Source organism: Candoia aspera, chromosome 1 (genome assembly GCF_035149785.1).
Source record: "Candoia aspera isolate rCanAsp1 chromosome 1, rCanAsp1.hap2, whole genome shotgun sequence".
Classification (NCBI taxonomy): domain Eukaryota; kingdom Metazoa; phylum Chordata; class Lepidosauria; order Squamata; family Boidae; genus Candoia; species Candoia aspera.
Genome location: NC_086153.1, coordinates 129,259,507 through 129,281,626, shown reverse-complemented (window position 1 = coordinate 129,281,626; position 22,120 = coordinate 129,259,507). Strand labels below are relative to the sequence as shown.

General features: G+C 41.1%; 1 protein-coding gene across 3 annotated transcripts in view; it reads right to left on the bottom strand.

The window, feature by feature from the left end:
- The window catches only part of HMGCLL1 (3-hydroxy-3-methylglutaryl-CoA lyase like 1), a 59,520-nt gene that overhangs the window by 6,377 nt on the left and 31,023 nt on the right, over nucleotides 1-22,120 (bottom strand). The window contains exons 6-8 of one of the 3 annotated variants that reach the window (XM_063313513.1): nucleotides 20,703-20,766; nucleotides 17,726-17,914; nucleotides 16,679-17,294 (exon numbers count right to left, since the gene is read on the bottom strand). In XM_063313513.1, the coding sequence (XP_063169583.1) occupies nucleotides 17,226-17,294; nucleotides 17,726-17,914; nucleotides 20,703-20,766 (322 nt within the window). In that variant the 3' untranslated portion in view covers nucleotides 16,679-17,225. Of the gene's footprint in view, nucleotides 1-16,678; nucleotides 17,295-17,725; nucleotides 17,915-20,702; nucleotides 20,767-22,120 lie in introns of those variants that run through there. The other 2 variants (XM_063313504.1, XM_063313523.1) reach the window with 2 other exon arrangements.

Sequence of the window (22,120 nt, the reverse complement as noted above, 5' to 3'; positions counted from 1 at the left end):
TATAATATAATACAAAGTAAATTTTATTTCTTCTTTTCATTTTCTGCATAGTAACATTCCAACTGTTATTTTGCATATTAGGACATGGATATCATTCATTCAGCAAACTGTGTAACTTATCTGCATGTACAATACTCTCTGTATACATTTGGGAAGAGAGATACCTGTGATTGGTTTTAAGCTTTTCTACTCAGGGCAACACCTAGCTGGTCTAGAAAAAGCTAAGCAGCGCCAAACCTGATTGGTCTTTGGATGGCAGACTAGAAGAAATCTCTGGACTGTAGGCTGGATGGAGAACAAAGTGAGAGAAGAAAAATAGGGATTCTTATCACTTCTGAACTGTTACCATGAAGTTCCACTTGAAGAAAACCGTATTTAAGTCAAGCAAACCCTTTGGGAAACTCCCCAACTTCTGCACCCTATCTCATCCTGTTCTAGAGGGTTAGCAGCCCTTAGGAATAGCTTTGGACAAGGGGGAAGGAGAATGGGGAAAAAACTAAAACTAACTCAATTAAACCAAATTTAATTCAGTTAACTGTCTAGAACTGTCTAGAGCTACAGAAAGACAGGACAGCATACTTGCCATAATTAATTGCAATGCAGTGGTCTGCTCTGCACATCTGTCCAAAGCTAGCCCCCACTGAGTTCAGTAAGACTAGACCCAGTAAACAAATAAAGAGCTGCAGTCTCAACTACTTCATGCTGGTGCAGGAGGGCTATCATTCTGCAGAGAGTATTAACTGAGCCTTTTGAAGCAGATCAATAAGTTGTGAGAATAAAAGTTCATGTTGCCCCTACCATTTAGCCCATCAGAAGAGTTGCACAGGTGACTGGTCCTATATTTAGGAACATTTGTCTTTTCCGTGCCATTAATCTATTTACAGCTGGACTCAGAAACATGCTATTCATCATTATAAAATATAAGGCCAAATGTCCCCCTCCCCCTCCCCCCTTCTTTTTCAGGAGCACCACAGATTAACAGGTTAGAATGTTTTCCACATGTCTGTTTTACTGTCAAGAGAATATTGAAGCCGTTTTCCAGCTTCCGCAGCTGAGCCAGATGTCCACAGATCCCACGGTGCGAGCAAAATTGGCAAAGTAGCCTTCTCATGACCCCGGCATTGTTTTATCAAGGATACCTTTAAATGTATAAAGGACCATTTCTTGCTGAGATGTGTAATGTTTTTCAGCCCTTTCCCCTGCAATTACCCAAAAGTGCTGACTTTGTTGAACTACTGATATGCAGTAGTATTTCTTACGATGCCTCTCACACTGAGCTGTAATTGCTGTTTGTGTTGGCACAAGAAAGGTACCAAGTCTTGTTTCCAGTGTACATTTCCGGACTCCAGTTTCAGTAATATCAGCATAGGATATGGTCCTGGGCATGTGTTTTGTTGTGTAAATATTTGACGGTAATTTACTCTGTCAATCTCTACAGCCTAGCCTCTAATTATCAAAGTCCTCAGATGGACAATTTTGAAAATATTTTCTAGGGCTACACCAATTGATTTCCCTTCACTGACTTTATTACTTTTTTCAGCAAGTCAGCAAGCCAAATGTATTTAAACCAGAATTCAGTCTTTGGATTAACTTCAGATCATGTATGCTATTGAGCCTGAGGTGGGATGGCAGTAATATCCAGTTATTCCATATTATTCTACACTGCACTAAACCAGCCTTCCTTCACCTGACAGCTTCCAGATGTGGTGGGATTACCAGTCACGGTATGCCCAGCCAAGATGGCTAAAAGCCATATTGCTGGGAGTTCTGGAAGGAGAGAGTCCCAACACATCTGGAGAACTCTAAGCTGGGTGGGGGGTGCACTAAATTATTGACACATGAGAGTGAGATAGGCTTTTGTTATATTCCCTCTTTTAAATGATATTTTTCTTTCTCTCTTGTACAATGCGATCTATATTTTGTAATAAAATTTACCATTATTCCATCAGTACACAAACGTCATGTTTAAAACCTCAAGTTAAAATCTGTTTTTCAAACTATAGCATCTGCTTTCTTGCTTTTGAGTGCATTTCAAAACCCCAATGATTTCCATGGGAAATGTAAAATATGCTTTTTACAATTTAAAAATAAAGCTAGTTTATCAGAAAATATTGTTTCATGTTTAGTGGACTGCCCAAAGAATGCTCTAAAAAGGTTGGATATCCGATATTTAGTACTGGTGTGGTAAGAAATTTGAAGGCTTTTAAACTCATACAATTTGGTCTTGGTCTTATCCAGCCATACTGCCCTTTTGGTTTCAAGTCACAGCTTTCTGGGAAAGAGCACAAAAGCCAAAGATATGTGATGTTAAACCATACCCCCTAAAATATGGAATTAGTCCTTTTATGAAAAGCTTTCACTTTATCAAGCCTGAGATTCAGCAAAGAAAATCATTTTATATAAATGGAAAGAAACTTATCCTCCTAATCTTAAGGAATAGATTCAAGAAATGTGTTTATTATCAATATTTAAAATGTCTTTATAGTCTAAAACTGAGTAAATACAGTATGTTTCTATATGGTTTAGAATTAAGTTTAAGAATTTAGTTAGTTTTATATTGATATAACACGTATCTTAATTGTTTTCCTTTTTATTAGCTTATTTTTCTTCTTTTAAGTCTAGTTTATTTTAATCACTAAAATGTAAGTAGGACTTTTTTATAGTATACAATTACTGGTGTATTTTGTGTTGCTCTGGTAGTTTGTTATATTGCACCATTAATTTTTTTTTAAAAAAATCTCTTTTCAACATACAAATTTCTAAATGTCCCTTCTACCATTTTCTCCTTCCAGTTTCATCCCAAATCGGTTTATCACTTTTATTTTTAATCCCATTCACTCTGTTGGAGGCTTCTTGTTTTAGCCCTCTTCACCCATTTTCAAAACTTTTTATTTCTATCAAAATAACTTTCTTTTATTTATTTAATTTATTTATCAAACTTTATCACCACCCATCTCCCTCCTTGGAGGGACTCTGGGCAGTTCTTTCCTTTCTTGTCGTGGCTTTGTAGGATCGTTCAGACCAAATACAATAGGTAAGGTCTTTGTGTTGAAACTTTCCATTTTTTTCTTTATTTTAAATATTATGAGAACAGAAACACACCCGTTTTCAGTCAGATAATTCAGCTAATGCTTGCAGACAGATCTCCCCCCCTTTGCTTCCCTCCTGGGTATGCCTTCCCCACTCCTGGGAGAGATTTGTTCTGTGTGAACAACCCTTATCTGGATTTCTCTCAGCTAATTCCCAGACTCAGGTTATCTACCACAAGTACAGTGTGTATATCTGGACTGTCACATGACAGAATGGCAATCAGTGTTTACTTTCTCCATTCTGTCACATAAACTGTTGTGTTTATCTTTTTGCAATTACCTTTTCCTTTATATACTATGTATGATATAGTATTTTTCTCTCCTCCACAGGTTTCGCAGTAATTTGAGAGCCAGTTTAGTGTAGTGGTGAAGGTGCTGGCCCAGAAACCAGGAGTCTGTGAGTCCTAGTCCCGCCGTAGGCATGAAAGCCGGCTGGGTGACCTTGGGCTAGTCACTCTCTCTCAGCCCAACTCACCTCACAGGGTTGTTGCTGAGGGGAAGAGACAGCAGGAGGATTAGGCGTGTTTGCCGCCTTGAATTGACTAGATAGATAGACATCTAATATTATTAATAATAATTCTTTTATATTTTTCCCATCCATAGCTTCTTCTATTTATCATTCTACCAAGCATCCTTTCTTGTACTTCTCATTAGAATAACTTCACATATTTCTGTAGCATTGTGTAACATGATCTTTTTTGTTCTGTTTCAAGCAGCTGCCTCACCTGCCTTTCCTACATCCTCTATCCATTAATTCTGTTAGAAAATTGATGTTTTATAATACTTTTTCCACTGAGGACTTCGTTTTTCTCTTCCTGCAATTGTTCTACTTTCTTTCACTCCTTTCCTTTTTCCCCATGTCTATTTTCCCCACTACAATGCCTTGAAATTGTTAAAAATGATCTGTCCCACATTCAGAACTGTGTTATCCTTGTATCCTTCACTAATTCTCTCAGCCTTGCATCATAAACTATCAATCAATCAATCATACTTTTTTATTTATATTCATTTCTTTATTGTGTATCTATAAAAAGACTTATGCTTAAACCATGTGTTTGAAACAAACATACCTTTTTCTAAACAAATACTTACTTACCAGACAATCACTATATTCATTCATTCTTGGGTCTTCAAATGGCCCAATCACTTTTTCTATATTATCTCACCTTGTTCCCACCCATCCATTCACATGGCTGAACAGAATAGTTTTCCTACCAGTCACATTCATTACACAATTATTCACAAAATTCGTATCTGGCCTTCCATTATTTTCATTCATTGGAATATAACATGTATATAACACCAACCTGATAATGGTAAGAATAGTACTTGTCACTTTTGACATGTTTTGGCTTGTAAGATGCAAGTGCAACTCAGGTCCACTTGTTTACTCCAGATATGTTGATGCCATCTCATGCAAGCTGGGATCCCTAATCTAGAGACTACCTTGCAAACAAGATTACTTTGGCTACATCCCACCAACTAGGAGGTGCACGTAACTGGATGTATGCAGAATATGTTTATTTTTATTTATTTTATTTATGTATCTAATTTATCCCCGCCCATCTCCTCCCGTTGGAGGCCTCTGGGAGGTTTACAACAATCGATTAAAACCATCACAATAATACAAAAAGTAAAATACAGTAAAAAAAATACTATAAATAGAAATAAAAAATAAATAAAAAATCCAAGCAGTGAAGCATCTAAAACAGTCCAAGTGTGGGAGGAGTGGTCTATAACAACCATTCCCATGTAGCTCTATTCCCCTCTCCACCCCAAGCGAGGCAGCAGAACCAGGTCTTCAGACTCCGCCAAAAGGCCAGGAGCGATGGGGCCAATCTCACCTCCGGGGGCAGCATGTTCCACAGGGCGGGAGCTACTGCGGAGAAGGCCCACTTCCTGGACCCCGCCAGATGAAATTCTTTTACAGATGGGGTCCTTAGCATGCCCTCTCTGCATGATCGGCTGGGACGGGTTGATGTAATGGGGAAGAGGCGGTCCCTCAGGTAGCCTGGCCTCTTGTCATGTAGGGCTTTAAAGGTGATAACCAACACCTTGAATTGGACCGGAAGCAAACTGGTACCCAATGCAGCTCGCGCAGCAGTGGTGCTACATGTGCCCTTCTGGGGGCACCAAAAACAGCTCGCGCAGCTTCATTCTGGACCAGCTGAAACTTCCGGATACTTTTCAAGGGTAGCCCCATGTAGAGCGCATTGCAATAGTCTATCTGAGAGATAACAAGGGCATGAGTGACTGTTCGAAGGGCCTCCTGGTCCAGGAAGGGGCGTAACTGGTGCATAGCATGTAGCTGCACAAAGGCTCTCCTGGCCATGGCTGCCACCTGCTCTTTGAGCAGGAGCCGTGAGTCCAGGAGGACCCCCAAGTTACGCACCAGGTCTGTCTGGGGCAGTGCAACCCCATCCAGAACCAGAGATGTTAATGTCCCGGATACAGAAGAACCATTAACCCACAGCCACTTGGTCTTACCAGGGTTCAGTTGAAGCCTGTTGCTCCCCATCCAGGCCCCCACAGCCCCCAGACACTTGGAGAGGGTGGTCACGGCATCACTTACTTTACCCGGGATGGAGATATACAATTGAGTATCATCAGCATACTGATGATACCTCATCCCATGGTGATGGATGATCTCACCCAGCGGTTTCATGTAGATGTTAAAAAGGAGAGGGGAGAGTACTGATCCCTGTGGCACCCCACAAAGAAGGGGCCGCGGGGCCGATCTCTCCTCCCCTATCAACACCGACTGGGATTGGCCCTGGAGGAAGGAGGTGGACCAGCGTAAGACTACGCCACCCACCCCCAACTCCCTGAGCCACCCCAAAAGGTTACCATGGTCGATGGTATCGAAGGCCGCTGAGAGATCAAGGAGAGCGAGGATGGATGCACTGCCTCCATCCCACTCCCGCCAGAGATCCATAAGTGCGACCAATGCCGTTTCCGTCCCATAACCGGGCCTGAAACCTGACTGAAAGGGGTCTAGATAATCCGTTTCCTCCAGGACCCTCTGGAGCTGCAAAGCCACCACTTTCTCAACCACCTTCCCCAGAAAGGGGAGGTGGGAGACTGGACGAAAATTGTCCAGGACAGTAGGGTCCAGCGATGGCTTCTTGAGGAGGGGGTGTACCAACGCCTCTTTAAAGGCTGCCGGAAACACCCCCTCTCCCAAGGATGTATTAACCATCGCATGGACCCAACCACATGTGACCTCCCGGCCTGCTTTTACTAGCCAGGAGGGACACGGGTCTAGATGGCATGTGGTGGCATTTACTGTCCGTAGGATCCTGTCCACTTCCTCAGGTCCAACAGGATCAAACTGCTCCCAGATAACTGGGTAAGCCTGTTCCCTTGGTATCTCGCCAGACCACACCTCACACCTGGAGTCCAACTTGGAGCGGATCCGAACGATTTTGTCCTGCAAATGCTCAGCAAATTCCTCTGCACGGCCCTCTAGGTGGGTCGCTGAACCCACCTTCCCCAAAAGGGATCGAGTGATCTTAAACAGGGCCATCGGGCAGCATTCTGCAGACGCAATAAGAGCGGAGAAATATTGACGTTTCGCCGCTTTTATCACAAGGTAGGCCTTAATGGCGGCTTTTACCTGTGTTCGGTCGAATTCAGTCTTTGTCTTCCTCCAGCAGCGCTCTAGGCATCTCTTAACCCTCTTCAGCACCCTCAGCAACTCCGTAAACCACGAGGAGTGCCAAGTTCAATGAGACAAGAGAGGCCGCACAGGTGCAATCCTGTCCAAGGCCCCAGCCGCCTCCCTATTCCAGGCTGCAGCTAGGGCCTCCGCTGGACTGTGCAGCAGATCACCGGATATAACCCCCAGCTCCCTCTGAAACCCTACCGGGTCCATCAGTCGCCGGGGGCGGACCAATCAAATGGGTCCTACCTCCCTGCGGAGGGGGGTGGCATAAGAGAATCTCAGGGCCACCAGGGTAAAAAATCTGTTTTACCCAGTTGTGATTTGTGAATGAGTCAGTACTGAATAATAAAAGGAGTGAAATAATGAAATAAAAATAAAAAAGAGGTTGACCTCTCATAAAACTACCATATCTTGTGAGATGTTAATGCTTTTGCATGAGGTCCTGTGTGATTCCATAAGAATGTGATAACTATTATGGTTTTGAGGCAATCTAAAATGTAATATAAAAATAAATAAGCATAAGATGTCAACTAATATTCATTCAACTTTGAAAACACTGATGTTTTATTCTTTGCAGATGCATGTAGGCAGGGTTGCAGAACCCAATTCTCAAAAAGAGTATCAGACACAGATGAACTCGAAAACTGCCTCCGGGCTATTCATAACACTGTTATCAGTGAGTAATTGTGATTGTTACTTGTTGTTCTGTTCCCAAATTTTAAGGCTTAATGTTAAATCTTAGAGGAAAACAGTCCTATTAGGACTGTTGTAATAGTCAACAGACTATTACAATTATTCAATGGTAACAGCATTATGAATAGTTTACATTTCAACAAAGTAATAGAAATTAAATCTATGACTGTACAGCCCTAATTATGTCTACTCAGTAAGCACTATTGGGTTCAAAGAGATTTACTAAGTGTGCATAGGACTGCAACCTAAAGCTATGGCAATATCACAAAAGTCCCATGTACAGGATTTGGAAACAATTTGCTTCAAGTTTAGAAAATGATGTCTTTCTCTGTGCAAAAAATAAAGAAGGCCTGGATTACTGTCTACCACTTCACAACAGAATCATTCTGAATCTTAATATAATCATTTAAGGAGTCACTTTAAATAAGCCACAGTTACATGATAAAAGGGGATCTATAAAGAGGCTATTGCTATGACTATACAAAAGTATGACTATTAAATAATGCCTAGGGGCTTTCCAGATCACAAAACCTCTTCACTTTTTTTTTAGTGATATTCACAGACCAATGTGAATAATTTAGCATTAGTAACATAAGATGCCCATTTTTACAGTGACTTCTACATATACGAGAAAACCTATTGTAGGACGAAGCAATAAAATGCCTAAGAGACCTTTGGGAACACAGAGGGGACAAGAAGACAGTTAAAGGAGAAAACAAGGCTGTTACAGAAGAAATATTTGAGTCCAGGGAAGGGAGGAAACATGAGAAAGACTCAAAGTAACTCTGCCTTAATTATATGAAGTATATATTGTGCAGGATAATTACTTTGGTAGGCTTTCAAGATTTTGTTATATTATCCTATTAGCAATAAACATCTTTCCAGAAATCCAGATGGTTCTTGTTGCTTGAGCTGCATAGCCTTGACAGACAATTACTGCTCCTTGCCCACTGAAAAAGGAATTCTGATCCAGCACTGGAAATGGAATGTCACCATAGCACAGGCTTCTCTGTTCTGGTGCCTCCCAGAGGTATTGGATTAGAGCTCTCACTGTCTCCAAGCAGCACAACCATTGGTAAGGATGCCATTGATGGAAGGAAGGGAATGGTCCCAAAGACAATGGCCAGATCTGTTTTTGTTTGCTTAAGCAGAATGAGATCTCCTTTAATGAATGGAGTGGCCGTCCAATGGGAAACATACAAGAAGGCTGACAAGGTTTTAGTGGGTTTCACTTTCGAGTATAGGATTACAGACCAAAGATGTTCAAATGTTTGAATATTTTATATCTTTAATTAAGAAATGAGTTATCATACTTTTCCTGAGTAACACCATGGATGCTGTGTAATAATAATTACATCACAATACTTGCACAGTCATATCCTACATATCATTCCCCATTACAATGAACATAACTGAAGAGGCCAGGGACAGAAGGCAGCAAAATTACACATTCCCAGAAAGAATATTTCTGTTCAGATGATTTTAAAATGTGAAATTCTCCCCTCAACTTGAGCTCTTATCTGGGAAAATATATCTGGATCCTGTGTAACATCTGGATAAGAATTGGCTATTTATTCCACTAAAGTATGTATGTGCACATAGACCAATAAAATTATTTGAAAAGGGACAGGAGAACATTATCTTCACGAAGTCTTATAAAAATGCATGGAAAGAAGGAATCTATCATAATTTGTTCCAATTTGTCTAATCCTTGTTCTGGGTATGACGTTTAATAAAAAGGAAGATCTGATGTGGCCTGCAGAACCAAAGTATAACTAGAAAACATGATAATGTGCACATAAGCTAAGGCTTAACAATTCTACCTATTCAGTGGTTTGCAAAGCTTTCCTGTGGTTTCACTTGAATTATATTGGCCTCAACTGGGATCTTGGATGAAGTTCTGACTGCTCACTTTAAAAAAAAAAAGACACATGCAAACAAAAGAGAATCAAGAAGCAAACAGTGCAGACAGTATTGTGTTTTTAAACTTTCTCTCTTTTTGTCTTGAAATATGATATATGAGAAACAGGGCTTTAAAAAAATGGAAATGTTTTAGCAGAGTAGGTCTATTTACCATTTGGCCCAAAATATTCACTGCTGGCTTAAACAAGAAAATGTAAGCTAACCTTTTCCAAAATCATGAAGAGAAGCGGAAATTGCTATTTAGCATGACAGCAGAGGGGCTCACACCGAAGCAACTGAATAAAGTCAATTTGAATTGGACCGCATGAAAATAATGCTTCTTCATTATGGCAGTGATGGTTCAACAGAGTAAGATACATAATCCCAGGGAAGATGTGGAATCTCTTCCTCTTGAGGTTTGTAAAGGAAGGGAAAGGATGAGAACCTCAGACTTTATAACAAGTACAGAACATTGCCAGCACAAGCTTAGACGTGCACTGCATGTCTGGGAGGTTCCATTCAGTAAGTAGGTAAGCCATTTCAGCGGCCCACCATTGAATTAAACCTTCTCCGTTAATTCAACCTCTTTCTTCAAGGCCATTCAAGGATTTCTTGAAGACTATTCTGCTTATCTTTCCCATTCTCTACTCCTCTGTGAATATAAACCCACACCCAATAACATTTTTATATTATCTCCTCCTAACTGCATTGTTCAATGCAGCAAAAAGTGAAAGTGAGCTAGAATTAAAGTCATTCTTCCTGCTCCAACTTCCTTGATGCAAACTTCATAAAATAATCAGCCTGGCCAGTCCTACTTATTCATTTGTAAAAAGGAGAGATTGGACACATTGGCCCTGCCTCCTCAATACCTCCCCTGCTTGCTGTGTGGAGGAGTAAACTCTGAGGGGGATTGGCTTGAATGTGAGTAGAATTCTCCATGGGACTGGGAACTCTGCTTTATCACTTACCACCATACAGAGAGTGCAACTTGCATTTAAGCACATACAAGTAGAACTCTGTGTCAACTCTTCTCTTTGACTAAATTCCCTGGCTTACCCAGGGAATTTAAAGGAAGAGTAACATGCCCAACCCCATTCCTATTATGCATGACTAAATGCCCTGTTCAGAGGAACGTGAATAACTTTCTTAGAATAGGAAATAGACAGGAAATAGACCCAGGGGCAGAAGTTCTTGAACTTCTCCCTAATTCCCTCCTGCACCCAAGCTTGTTCTTGCACTCTTATCTCTTTTGCAGACAGTCTAACTATGCTTTGCTAAATATAATAAATAAGGAAGTACCTTGGAAAGGAAGAGGAAAAAAAACCCCTTGCATCTATTTCTTTTAGGGATACTCATTTACATTGATTAAATCCTTGGTCAACCTCCTTTTTTCCCCTCTCATCTAGAGATGATGGAGCTTATTATCACACATACAGCTGCTTCCACCAGGAAGGCATTCCATATGTAATTGAAATTGGAACATTAATAATATATATTACAAAGTCAGTGGGACATACTTATTAGGAAAAATGCTATAGCACCACTAGAGATATCATTATATCTGAACTAAGAAGCTGGATTGCAAACCACACACACAGAGATTTAGACACAACCCTAAGGGAGGAAGAATCCTAAAAGACATTTCATTATTGGGTCTTATTTTAGCAAACCATTAATTCAGTCTAAACTAACTTGACCAACAGAATGCTGAGAGTTACCAATGAATGTTAGTATGTAAGTCCTTTTTTTTTACTATTTATGAAGTGCAAAATGATTTTTCAAATGAAGACTCCTGAGATAGGAAAAACAAATGATGAATTGTTCTGCTAATGGAAAGCAGGCAATGATATATGGATTTTGGCTAACTATGAGAAGCTGAAAAATTCACAGTTACATATTTAATTAGACAAGCTGAAGTAGAAATTACTGCCAGTAGAAAGCAGTTTACTAAAGCTCAGAGGAAGCTATGAGAATAAGAGCTGTATAAAGTGGTGAGCCCAAATTCACCTCTAATGTCATGCTTTTTCTTCAGTGAATATGAGGCTTCTGGATTTCCATCTCTAAACAGTACATAGATCTTATTTCTAGTTGACATGGCAATTCCCCCTGTGTGTTTGACATAGGCTTGTAGAATGTTAAATTCCAAAACAAGAAAACGGTAGGGAAAAATTACTGAGGTTCATGCAGAATATCCATAACTGCTGCCAAGTTTCTGCAGTTGCAGAGTATTGTGCTAAACTTAAGCTTCTTGTCAACACTTGGTTTAACTCCCTACATAAATTCCAAAGCTCCTTTTGAGCTCAAGTTTTATTGTCAAATGCCAAGACTCACAAAACCTACTACTCAGCTGTCCTACTCTAGTTGTCAATCCAATCTAGAAGAAACTTATGACCCTCCGTATATTGCTGAACTACAACTCCCAGCACCTCCCACCATTGCCCGTGAAGGCTGGGGCTGTTGGGTGTTGTGTTCAACAGCATCTGAAGGGACAGAAGGTGTCCACTGCTGGCTTAAGAAGTGGCTTTAAAACAATTTAAATAAACTAATCTTTGCCCACTGACTGACTAGTCATACCAGTGCCATATACTCCACAAGTGTACTGTCAAGCTTCCTTAAATGCATCATAAACTCCATCTAACCATAGTGGAATTTATTCTCTCTCTCTCACACACAGACACACACACACACAGACACACAAACAAACACAGAGATGTACCAATCGAGGTCCCTTAAACATCTCTTACAGGATTTTTAAAGTAGGAGTCAGTAACTGTTCAGGTATGGATTGCTAGAATCAATCGATCAATCAATCGATCAATCAATCAATAACACATCTGAAATTTTACAAGATCCCAGAACACTGAAATCTTGTGAGATATGACAATTACAAAACATTTCAACCATTTTAACACTTCAATTGCACGGTTGCAGTATGCTGTTTAAGGTGTTGCAAGTGTTTTGGTGCCTGTAAGCACTACATCACTGACCCTTGCCTGAAAATACATTCACATATTGTTAAGTATTTTTAACCCTTTTTTAAGTGCCATGTTTCTGTTTCACATGTTTTCCCCCCCACTGTTAGCACTGTTAAGAAAAACATAAACTAGAATTAATAAGAGCAGCTCACAACTTATTTCTGCCTACAGCATCAAGTTAAGAACATTAACATGGTCTTTTTCAAAAATGGTATTTGCTAGACTCAAGAAGCCATATCTATTTATAAAATAAGCCCTGTTACACACACTGGTGTGGTTTTTTTGCCAACATTTACTCTGCTTCCTGAAGTATATATTACCCAAATTAGTAATGGATATCCAAATATCTGATCTGTATTGTTTATCCTCCGATCCTTTTTTTTGTGTGTGTTAAATAATGGAAAACTGGAAATCTCATCTTCAGTTTCCATGGTTCTGTAAGAAACATGTTAAAGAAGCAGAATCGGCAGATCAAAACTTCAACAACCTTGCTGGTATGATGTCCAAAACAAGAAGCTGTTTTCCATTTACCGTCCCTATTTCTTTCCAAAACTGTACAGAATTTCTGTTTGTACTACCATTAAAACTGTTAAGATGAAACAGACACCGCCAAAAAAAGAAAAGAAAGAACCAGCTCCACCAATATTTTTCCTTCTTTTCCTGACTTTTTCTATTACACTTTATCACAAACTGTACAATTTGGAAGCCTTGTTGTTGCTTTTTGCCACTTGCCAAAAGCAAGACAGTGGATCAGTTATGCTGGCATTCCATAAGTGTCACTGCTTTGGCCCTGAAAAAGTTGTTGAAGCTATGTTCCTCAGCATTCTCCTTCAGTTTCACCAAAGGTCAAGCTATGCATTACGGTACTTATTATTTTAAAATGTTATTTCATATGCTTTTTATCCCAACAATGTTCTACATTCTTCCCTTCCAAACTATAATGTGCTGCCATTGGAGGGTCATTCTCTCCCCACTAGCCCACAATATACAGTGCAAACAAGCAAAGCCAATTTAAAATACAAAGCCTTTTGGGGAGAGTTTATTCACTGATTTAGAAATCACTTAGAGCCATCCAGAGTTACTTCCATATAAATTTCATAGATAGACAGTCAGCCAGCCAGCAATCCATCTTTGCTTGCTTGGTAGCGATGCTGGAAGCAGACCCTCAGAAAGTATTTCACAGCAGCAACAGAGTGAAAAGATGAAGAAAGACAGTAATGGAGGAATGTGACATAGCACATGTACCACCACAAAATGGTGCCCCCCCCACCCCGTTAATATTCTTTTTGATTAAAAATCTCAAGATAACCCATTATAATGTCTCTGCATTCTCAGACATTTTTAACTTTGTCTTGTGAATGTAATGTTTTAATTAACTCATCCATGTGTGTATGCCCAAGACATAACACAAAATCATACGATGCTTGCCACTTGAAAAGATTGCTGATCCTAGAAATGAGATGGTAAAGATAAAGGACAATTCAGTGCCTCTGTTAGAACAGAAAAAGTAATGGGTGCACAGCTAATCTTCTATGCTGTAGGACATGAAATTTACAGAAGAAATAGAAGAGGGTCAACAGAGAGCTGTTCCTGGATCTGTGCCTTGGAATAGATAACAGTAGTTTTTTTGTATAGGGACGCGGTGGCGCTGCGGGTTAAACCGCTGAGCTGTCAATCGGAAGGTCGGCGGTTCGAAACCGCGCGGCGGGGTGAGCTCCCGTTGCTCGTCCCAGCTCCTGCTCACCTAGCAGTTCGAAAACATGCAAATGTGAGTAGATCAATAGGTACCGCTTCGGCGGGAAGGTAACGGCGTTCCGAGTCGTCATGCTGGCCACATGACCCGGAAGTGTCTATGACAACGCCGGCTCCAAGGCTTAGAAACGGAGATGAGCACCGCCCCCTAGAGTCGGACACGACTGGACTTTACGTCAAGGGAAACCTTTACCTTTACTAAGTTAATCTGAAATTTATTTATTTATTTATTTATCAATCGTATTTATCACCGCCCATCTCCCAAAAGGGACTCTGGGCGGTTTACAATAAAACATAAATAAAAATATAAAACTGTAAAGCAGTATAATACATAATACAATAAATATAATAAAAACCCTGATGGCTGGAAGTTCTTTATGATTTGCAGGCAGAGCTGGGTCCTTCTAAGAAACTAACCATCCCCAAGAATGGCTACTCTCCCTCCCGCCCCAGGCGTAACTACAGAACCAGGTCTTTAGCTGTTTCCTAAAGTCCAGGAGGGAGGGAGCCAATCTCACTTCCAGGGGAAGGATATTCCAAAGGGCAGGTGCTATTGCAAAGAAGGCCAGCCTCCTGGACCCTGCCAGATGGAATTCTCTTGCAGACGGGGTCCGTAGCATGCCCTCTCTGCACGACCAGGTGGGACGGGTTGATGTGATGGGGAGGAGACGGTCCCTTAGGTAACCTGGACCCGTGCCATATAGGGCTTTAAAGGTGATAACCAACACCTTGAATTGGACCGGAAGCAAACTGGCAACCAATGCAGCTCGCGGAGCAAAGGAGTGATGTGTGCTGATCTTGGGAAACCCAAGATGGCCCGTGCAGCTGCATTTTGCACCAGCTGTAGCTTCCAGATACTCTTCAAGGGTAGCCCCATGTAGAGCACATTGCAGTAGTCTATATGGGAGATAACCAGGGCACAAGTGACTGTTCAAAGGGCCTCTTGCTCCAGGAAGGGGCGTAACTGGCGCACAACACGAAGTTGTGCAAAGGCACTCCTAGCCACGGCTGCCACCTGCTCTTCGAGCAGGAGCCATGAGTCCAGGACCACCCCCAAGTTACGCACTGGGTCTGTCTGGGGCAGTGTGACCCCATCCAGAACTAAAGATGACAATTTCCCAGAAATTGGGGAGCCATTAATCCACAGCCACTCCGTCTTCTCCGGGTTCAGCCACAACCTGTTGTCCCTGATCCAGGCCCCCACAGTCGCCAGGCACTCGGAAAGGGTGGCCACAGCATCACTTACTTCACCCGGGATGGAGATGTATAATTGGGTATCATCTGCATATTGATGATACCTCACCCCGTAGTGACGGATGATCTCGCCCAGTGGTTTCATGTAGATGTTAAAAAGGAGCGGAGAGAGTATCGAACCCTGCGGCACCCCACAAAGAAGGGGCCGTGGGCCGGATCTCTCGCTCCCTATCAACACCGACTGGGACCGACCCTGGAGGAAGGAGGTGAACCAGCGCAGAACCACACTGCCCACCCCCAACTCCCTAAGTCAGTCCAGAAGGATACCATGGTCGATGGTATCAAAAGCCACTGAGAGGTCAAGAAGAGCAAGGATGGATGCACTGCCTCCATCTCGTTCCCGCCAGAGGTCATCCATAAGTGCGACCAATGCCGTTTCCGTCCCATAACCGGGCCTGAAACCTGACTGAAAGGGGTCTAGATAATCCATTTCATCCAGAATCCTCTGGAGCTGCAAAGCCACCACTTTCTCAACCACCTTCCCCCAAAAGGGGAGGTGGGAGACTGGGTGAAAATTGTCCAGTATAGTAGGGTCCAGCAATGGTTTCTTGAGGAGGGGGCGCACCAGCACTTCCTTAAAGGCTGCTGGGAACACCCCCTCTCTCAAGGATGTGTTTACCATCGCCTGGACCCAGCCACATGTCACCTCCCGTGCTGCTTTCACCAGCCAGGAGGGGCATGGGTCTAATTGGCACATGGTAGCATTTATAGTCTGAAGGATCCTGTCCACTTCCTCGGGTTCAACAGGATTGAACTGGTCCCAGATAACCTGGTAAGTACGCTCCCTGGGTATCTCCTCCGACTGTCTCATGCTTGGAGTCCAACTTCGAGCAGATCCAAGCGATTTTATCCTGCCGGTGCCCCGAAAATTCCTCCGCACGACCCTGTAGATGGATATTTGACTCCCCTTTCCCTAAAAGGGATTGGGTAATCTTAAACAGAGCCGCCAGGCGGCATTCTGCAGACGCAATAAGAGCGGAGAAGTACTGGCGCTTTGCCGCTGTTACTGCCACAAGGTAGGCCTTAATCGCGGCTCTAGCTTGTGTTTGGTCAGGTTCGGTTTTTGTCTTCCTCCAGTGGTGCTCTAGGCGTCTCTTAACCCTCTTCAAAACCCTCAGCTCCTCTGTAAACCACGGGGAGTGCTGGGTTTGAGTGGGCAAGAGAGGCCACACAGGCACGATCCTGTCCAAGGCTCAGGCCGCCTCCCTATTCCAGGCAGCAGCCAGGGCCTCCGCTGGACCGTGCAGGAGAGAAATAGAAGAGGGTCAACAGAAAGCTGTTCCTGGATCTGTGCCTTGGAATAGATAACAGTAGCCTTTTTTGTAGAGTTAAGTTATTCAGAAATTTCATTTATATACTTCTGACCATCTTGCTAGTTTGCTTCTTCTGTTAAGTTAAACAGCTATATTGTCTTCAGACATATAATCGAGTTCTGAGAGTCATTCTGGAGTCAGGCAGATGATGATGATGATGATGATTAAAAGAAGCTTTAGGAATACAGATGTTATAGCAGAGAATCAGCAGGGGAAAAGTTTGCTGAATCTTTTCCTGTCTAGTATTTCTTTTGTTACAGAAAAAGTGAAATAAAACTGCCCTCACCAATTTTTTCAGAAGGGTTTCTCAGTTCCAAAGAACACACAAATATAATTTTAATGTGACCCATGCCACTACAAGTTTTGCTTATTTGTGAAAAATATGGAAGATTGCCTCATGTCCTTTAGCTTATTTTTGTTCTGTTTAAGCTCTTGCAGTTCTAAATGATTTATACTCATAACAAACATGTGTATACACAAACACACACATAAATAACACATAGGTGACAAATATCCTTTTAGTGCTGTTTCCTTCTTAGAGAGCTGGCTTCCAATTAATGTTCTCCTGTGGATTTGGATGCTATTAGCAACCCTGGCTTCCACCATCTCTGATTTTTAACAACATTTGGCCAGCTGTCACACCTTCTTGCTTCTGATTACATAGGAAATGCCAACAAAATTAATAAACTCTGAGACTTCTCCTTATAAACTAATTAAAATGCTACCTCAATTTTTTCCTTCCTGCAGTAATGTGTGTGCAGGATTCCTGAATCTGTAAAACACATGAATCACTCTGCTAGTAATGAAGTGTACATTTAGAAACCAAGTTTCTAAAGTGCTATGTTGCAAGTGAAAGACAATTAGGAAGCCATGTGGTAATCATGCCTCTGCAGCCCCCATCCCATGCTCTTGGAGTAACATCAAATGACTCCCAGAACTGAGCAGCTCAGAACATATCTGCATTTCCTTTCCCCCTCCTTTCCCCAACCTACATAAATGGATGGATGGATGGATGGATGGATGGATGGATGGATGGATGGATGGATGGGGTTTGTGAAGATGTACCCAGAGGTTGGAAGTTACCTGCATAGCTGTAAGAATATTGGCTAAGGCCTGGCCATAGGTGTCATGGCAGTGCACTGCCAAAGCAGCCAATGGAATTTCCATCATAACAGATTCCAGCATTCTCTTCATACTGCCTGGTGTTCCCACTCCAATGGTATCTCCCAGAGAGACCTCATAGCATCCCATGCTATATAGCCTTTTTGAGACCTGATTAGAGAAAAACATAGTTCTTTCAAATATAAGCAAGAGGTAACAAGGGAAATAACAATTGTCTATTTTAATATTACAAATTCACGTGTCAAAGAAGAATTTCTGAGGAGCAGAAACTAATACTAGGAACTCATTCATTTTTCTCTTCAGATGGCTCATTTCTATCTTTCTGAGATTTATGGAGCATCTAAACCAGATGACTCAGAATTCTAATCACAACAGACCTGGAAGGCATTGGGTTAGAAAAGCAGATCTAAGTCACAAAATGAGTCTTTGAACTTACATATCAGGTTGCCACCTTGTAGGCTTTTGGGATCAAGATATTTGACTGAACAACAGGACACAGTGCTAGTTTTAGACTGCCTAAACCAATTAAAACTGGGAAAAGGCCCAGCTGATATTACATTGTCTGTTTAATCAATGAAAGCCAAAGCAGATCTCTGTTGCATATACCTGATTTGTATTGTTATTCCTCTTTCTGACTTAAAAAGCATTCAGAGCTTACATCCCTTCTCTTTTTTGAGGGGGAAAAATAAACTCATATAGAAAATGTAGAGCTTGATGGACTACTTTTCTCAGGATAAGGTATTTGGTTTTTTTGGGTGGCATGCCAAAGGTTGTCCTCCAAGAAATAGGCATGGCCAGACAATGTGATTTAAAGTTTAGTGGAATACAAATTTATACTGTATGATTATTCCTCATGTATTTAAGTACATTTCCTTTTCTGTCACATTAGAAATTACAATTCAGTGATGTTGTTTGGAGGGGCTTTATGGGACACATCTAAAATTGTGGAGCCTCAAGGCATGCAGTCTTGATGTAGAAGAAGGCCAGTATGGGAAGCTAAACTTCTACAATATTCTTCAGAAGATCAAATATTGTTCAGGTTTTCCAGTGAATAGCCACTTATTCACAGTAAAAGGAAACCGCTGATGTAATTTTCCGGATCGCTTAACCATTAACTTAGCTATCAGGAGCAATCTGTGAAAACATCTTTTCCTTCCACTTATTCCCCTTTTCAGCATTTTAGACATAAAAATCTACAAACAAGTATATCCTCTTGTTGGGGATGCTTAACTTACAGAAGGGGTGTGGGGGACATGATAGCTGTCTTCAAATAGCTAACAGCTGTCTTGCAGAAGATGGGGCAGAATTTTTGGAGTACCTTCAGAAGACAGGTTAGTAAACAATAGTTTGAATAAAAGGAAGTTGATTTCAGTTGAACAGCAGGAAAAAAAATTAATGGTAGAAGTTATTCAGTAACAAAACAGACTGCTTTGAGAGATTATAAAATGTATTGTTCCAGATCAGATCAAGGTTCAACTGTGGAACTCTTGACATAATGTTTGAAACGATGTTGTGGATGGATGAAAGCAAACAAGCTGAAACAAAACTGACGTGCGGTGTCCTAAGAAATGAATTCTGGATGAAGGTTTACAACTGGTCTTAGATAAAGTTGCACTCCCACAAAAGAGATAGTAAGAAGTCTCTTGCAGTTATCATCAATGTGGAAAGCTGAAGTAGCAGCAGTGGCCAGGATTACTTTTTGCCATGTAGGTTGGTATAATTTGATCTGGTTTCAATTATTCATACTCTAATAATGACCATGCTGGACTATTGTAATGTACACAGCATGCCTTTAAAGATAGTTCAGCAACTTAGCTAGTGCGGGATGCTGATGCCCATCTCTGATAGCTGTCAAGTTGACAGATACAGTACAAGAGAGAACCTTTTCTGCAGTGGTCTTATGTCTCTGAACAACCTATCAAATGAATTTCATCAACCCCCTTTAAGAAAATCCAATCATTACCTATTTTCCATGGCCCCTAGTTGAGCTGGGGGAGGTATCAACTTTCTGGCTTTTCATATCCTGAGGACTGGATTCTGATTTATGATCACCACCAACTTTTATTAAAGTCAGTGTTTATTGTTTGTGTCCTTTTATCCTTTGAGGCTCCTTGAGAAATCCTTTTTTACAAGAATCCAAACCACCAGAAAATGACCTACCAGAAGAATAGTGATAAATCAGTGGGCTCTGCTCTTCTGTTTCTCCATCCCTGTTCCAGGTACACACACACACACATACACACACACAAATTCTTTTTCATATGGATGCCTCTTAGACTTAAAAACGTATTTTCATTGCTTCTGCAGTCCATCTACTCCTCAGTAGAAAAGGCAGATTGTGTAAAATCTGTAAGTTTTAATTCTAAATCTTGGCTTGAGCAGAAGTGTTCATGACACGTTCAGGAATGCTACTTTATTGCCTCAAGTGAAGAAAATTCCCACCATGTGTTTTACTTTCCTGCTTACTAACAATGGGAGCTGATGCTTCTATTGTTACCTAAACAGACAGTTATTCTTGCTTCTGAAAATATATACAAACTATATATATTTGATGGCAGCTAATAGCTATGGCTCATGCTATAAGCTTGGATTGGAGATGGAGGCTACTTACTGTCTAATACAGCTAACAGAGAAGATAGAGGGGAACAATTATATAGCTGAAATGCAAATAAATGCTTTTTTGCTTCAGGGAAAAGAACTGGCACTGATTTACAGATTAGAAGTATCTCTCAAGGTACTTGGCAGTTCCATATTCAGTTCGTATTACATATAAACAAATATATTGCGAGCATGCTCCTAAATTTTCAATTTTAATTGTCACAAGGAAATGAATCATACATGCAGCTATCCCTACAACTTTGGAAGAATAAGGAGTTGTAGAGTATATTTAAGACATACATATTCTGGTTTGGTTTTTATTTAGAAGAAATAATCTTACTTCAGCAACTTTAGCTGGAGGAATAGTTCCTTCATAAGGGCATCCCAATGCACAAGACACATACCTAAACAAACAAACAAAAAGGAAAAGAGGTACACTTATGATATACATCCATATACTAACTCTCACAAGCAACCATCATTATTTTTAAATGCAGTATGTGCAATTAGGAAAAATGTAGTAGTAGACAAATTACTCTGCAAAGTTGTACAGAAATATTGATAAAATCAAATGCAAGCTACCAGCAACCAAGTCACAAGTAGTATGCCATATGCTAAAATCTAAACACATACTTCTGGGGAAAAAATCCAATGTTCCTATCAAATTTATTTTTAACTAGCTGGATTTATATTTACAATTTGACTTCTACTCTCTAGTTCCAAACTCTTGAACCAGTATATTATCTGCATTGTGATCACAAAATAAAATCTTGCAGCACTGGGGATGATGATTCTGTGTTCAACTCAAGCAATGATATGCCAGTACAAGGCACCTTCCCTTCAAGGATGAAAGGCTCATGCAGTGGACTTCAGTCAGGATATTGCCAAAGCAGCCACCAACTCAGAATACTTACATTTCATATAAATGAGAATTGCTTGCAGCTGACCACTCCAGGCCTGCCATGATTTACTCTATTCTTAAAAAAGAATCTTGATATCTACCTGCTAGAACTTGGTGCAAAATTCAATCTCACAGAACTAAAGAACTCTGAATTTATTTTGAATTCCAGAACTGGGCAGAGCTCACGTCTTTCAAACAAAAATATATTCTACATTGCTCCTCCTACCCTTTCCCCAATATATAATGGGAGAGAGGAGGGATATTAGAACTTTGCTGATCTACCAGTGGGCCCTGCTTTACCTTCTACCCATCCTTACTGTGGTAGATAAAATGTCTCCTATAATCTGCTTCCTGGGACCTCACATCAGCTAACCAGCAGCTATCCTCTCTATCTACTGAGCCAGGTTTTCCTTCCTTCCAGCTAATAGTTAAAATTTCACAAGCCACCATAATCTTTCCAGCTGCCATTAAAATACTAGCTATGCTCATCCAAGGCATGTCTTAACCCATGCCTTTCCTCCACACTGGCTGCAGCTGCATATACCACCTGGTCTCCAACTCTACTCGCCCCTTTTCCATTCACATTCTTCTCTGACAGGTAGTTTGCAGTCCTAATCCAAACTCCTTCCTTCTCCTGACTGCTTCACACATCTGCCAACCACTCCTCCTGTTTCAGTCTTCCATCCAAGAGCAAAGCCCCAGCACCATGAGTTGCTCTAGTATCATAATGGAAAAATATAATCCAATCCTATTTTTAAAGGGTTGATCCTGAGATATGACTTTGCTGCCCTCTTTCAGTTTCCTTGTCATTGACTGTCCAAGCACTGAACTTAGCAGGTAAAAATGGTACTATCTCT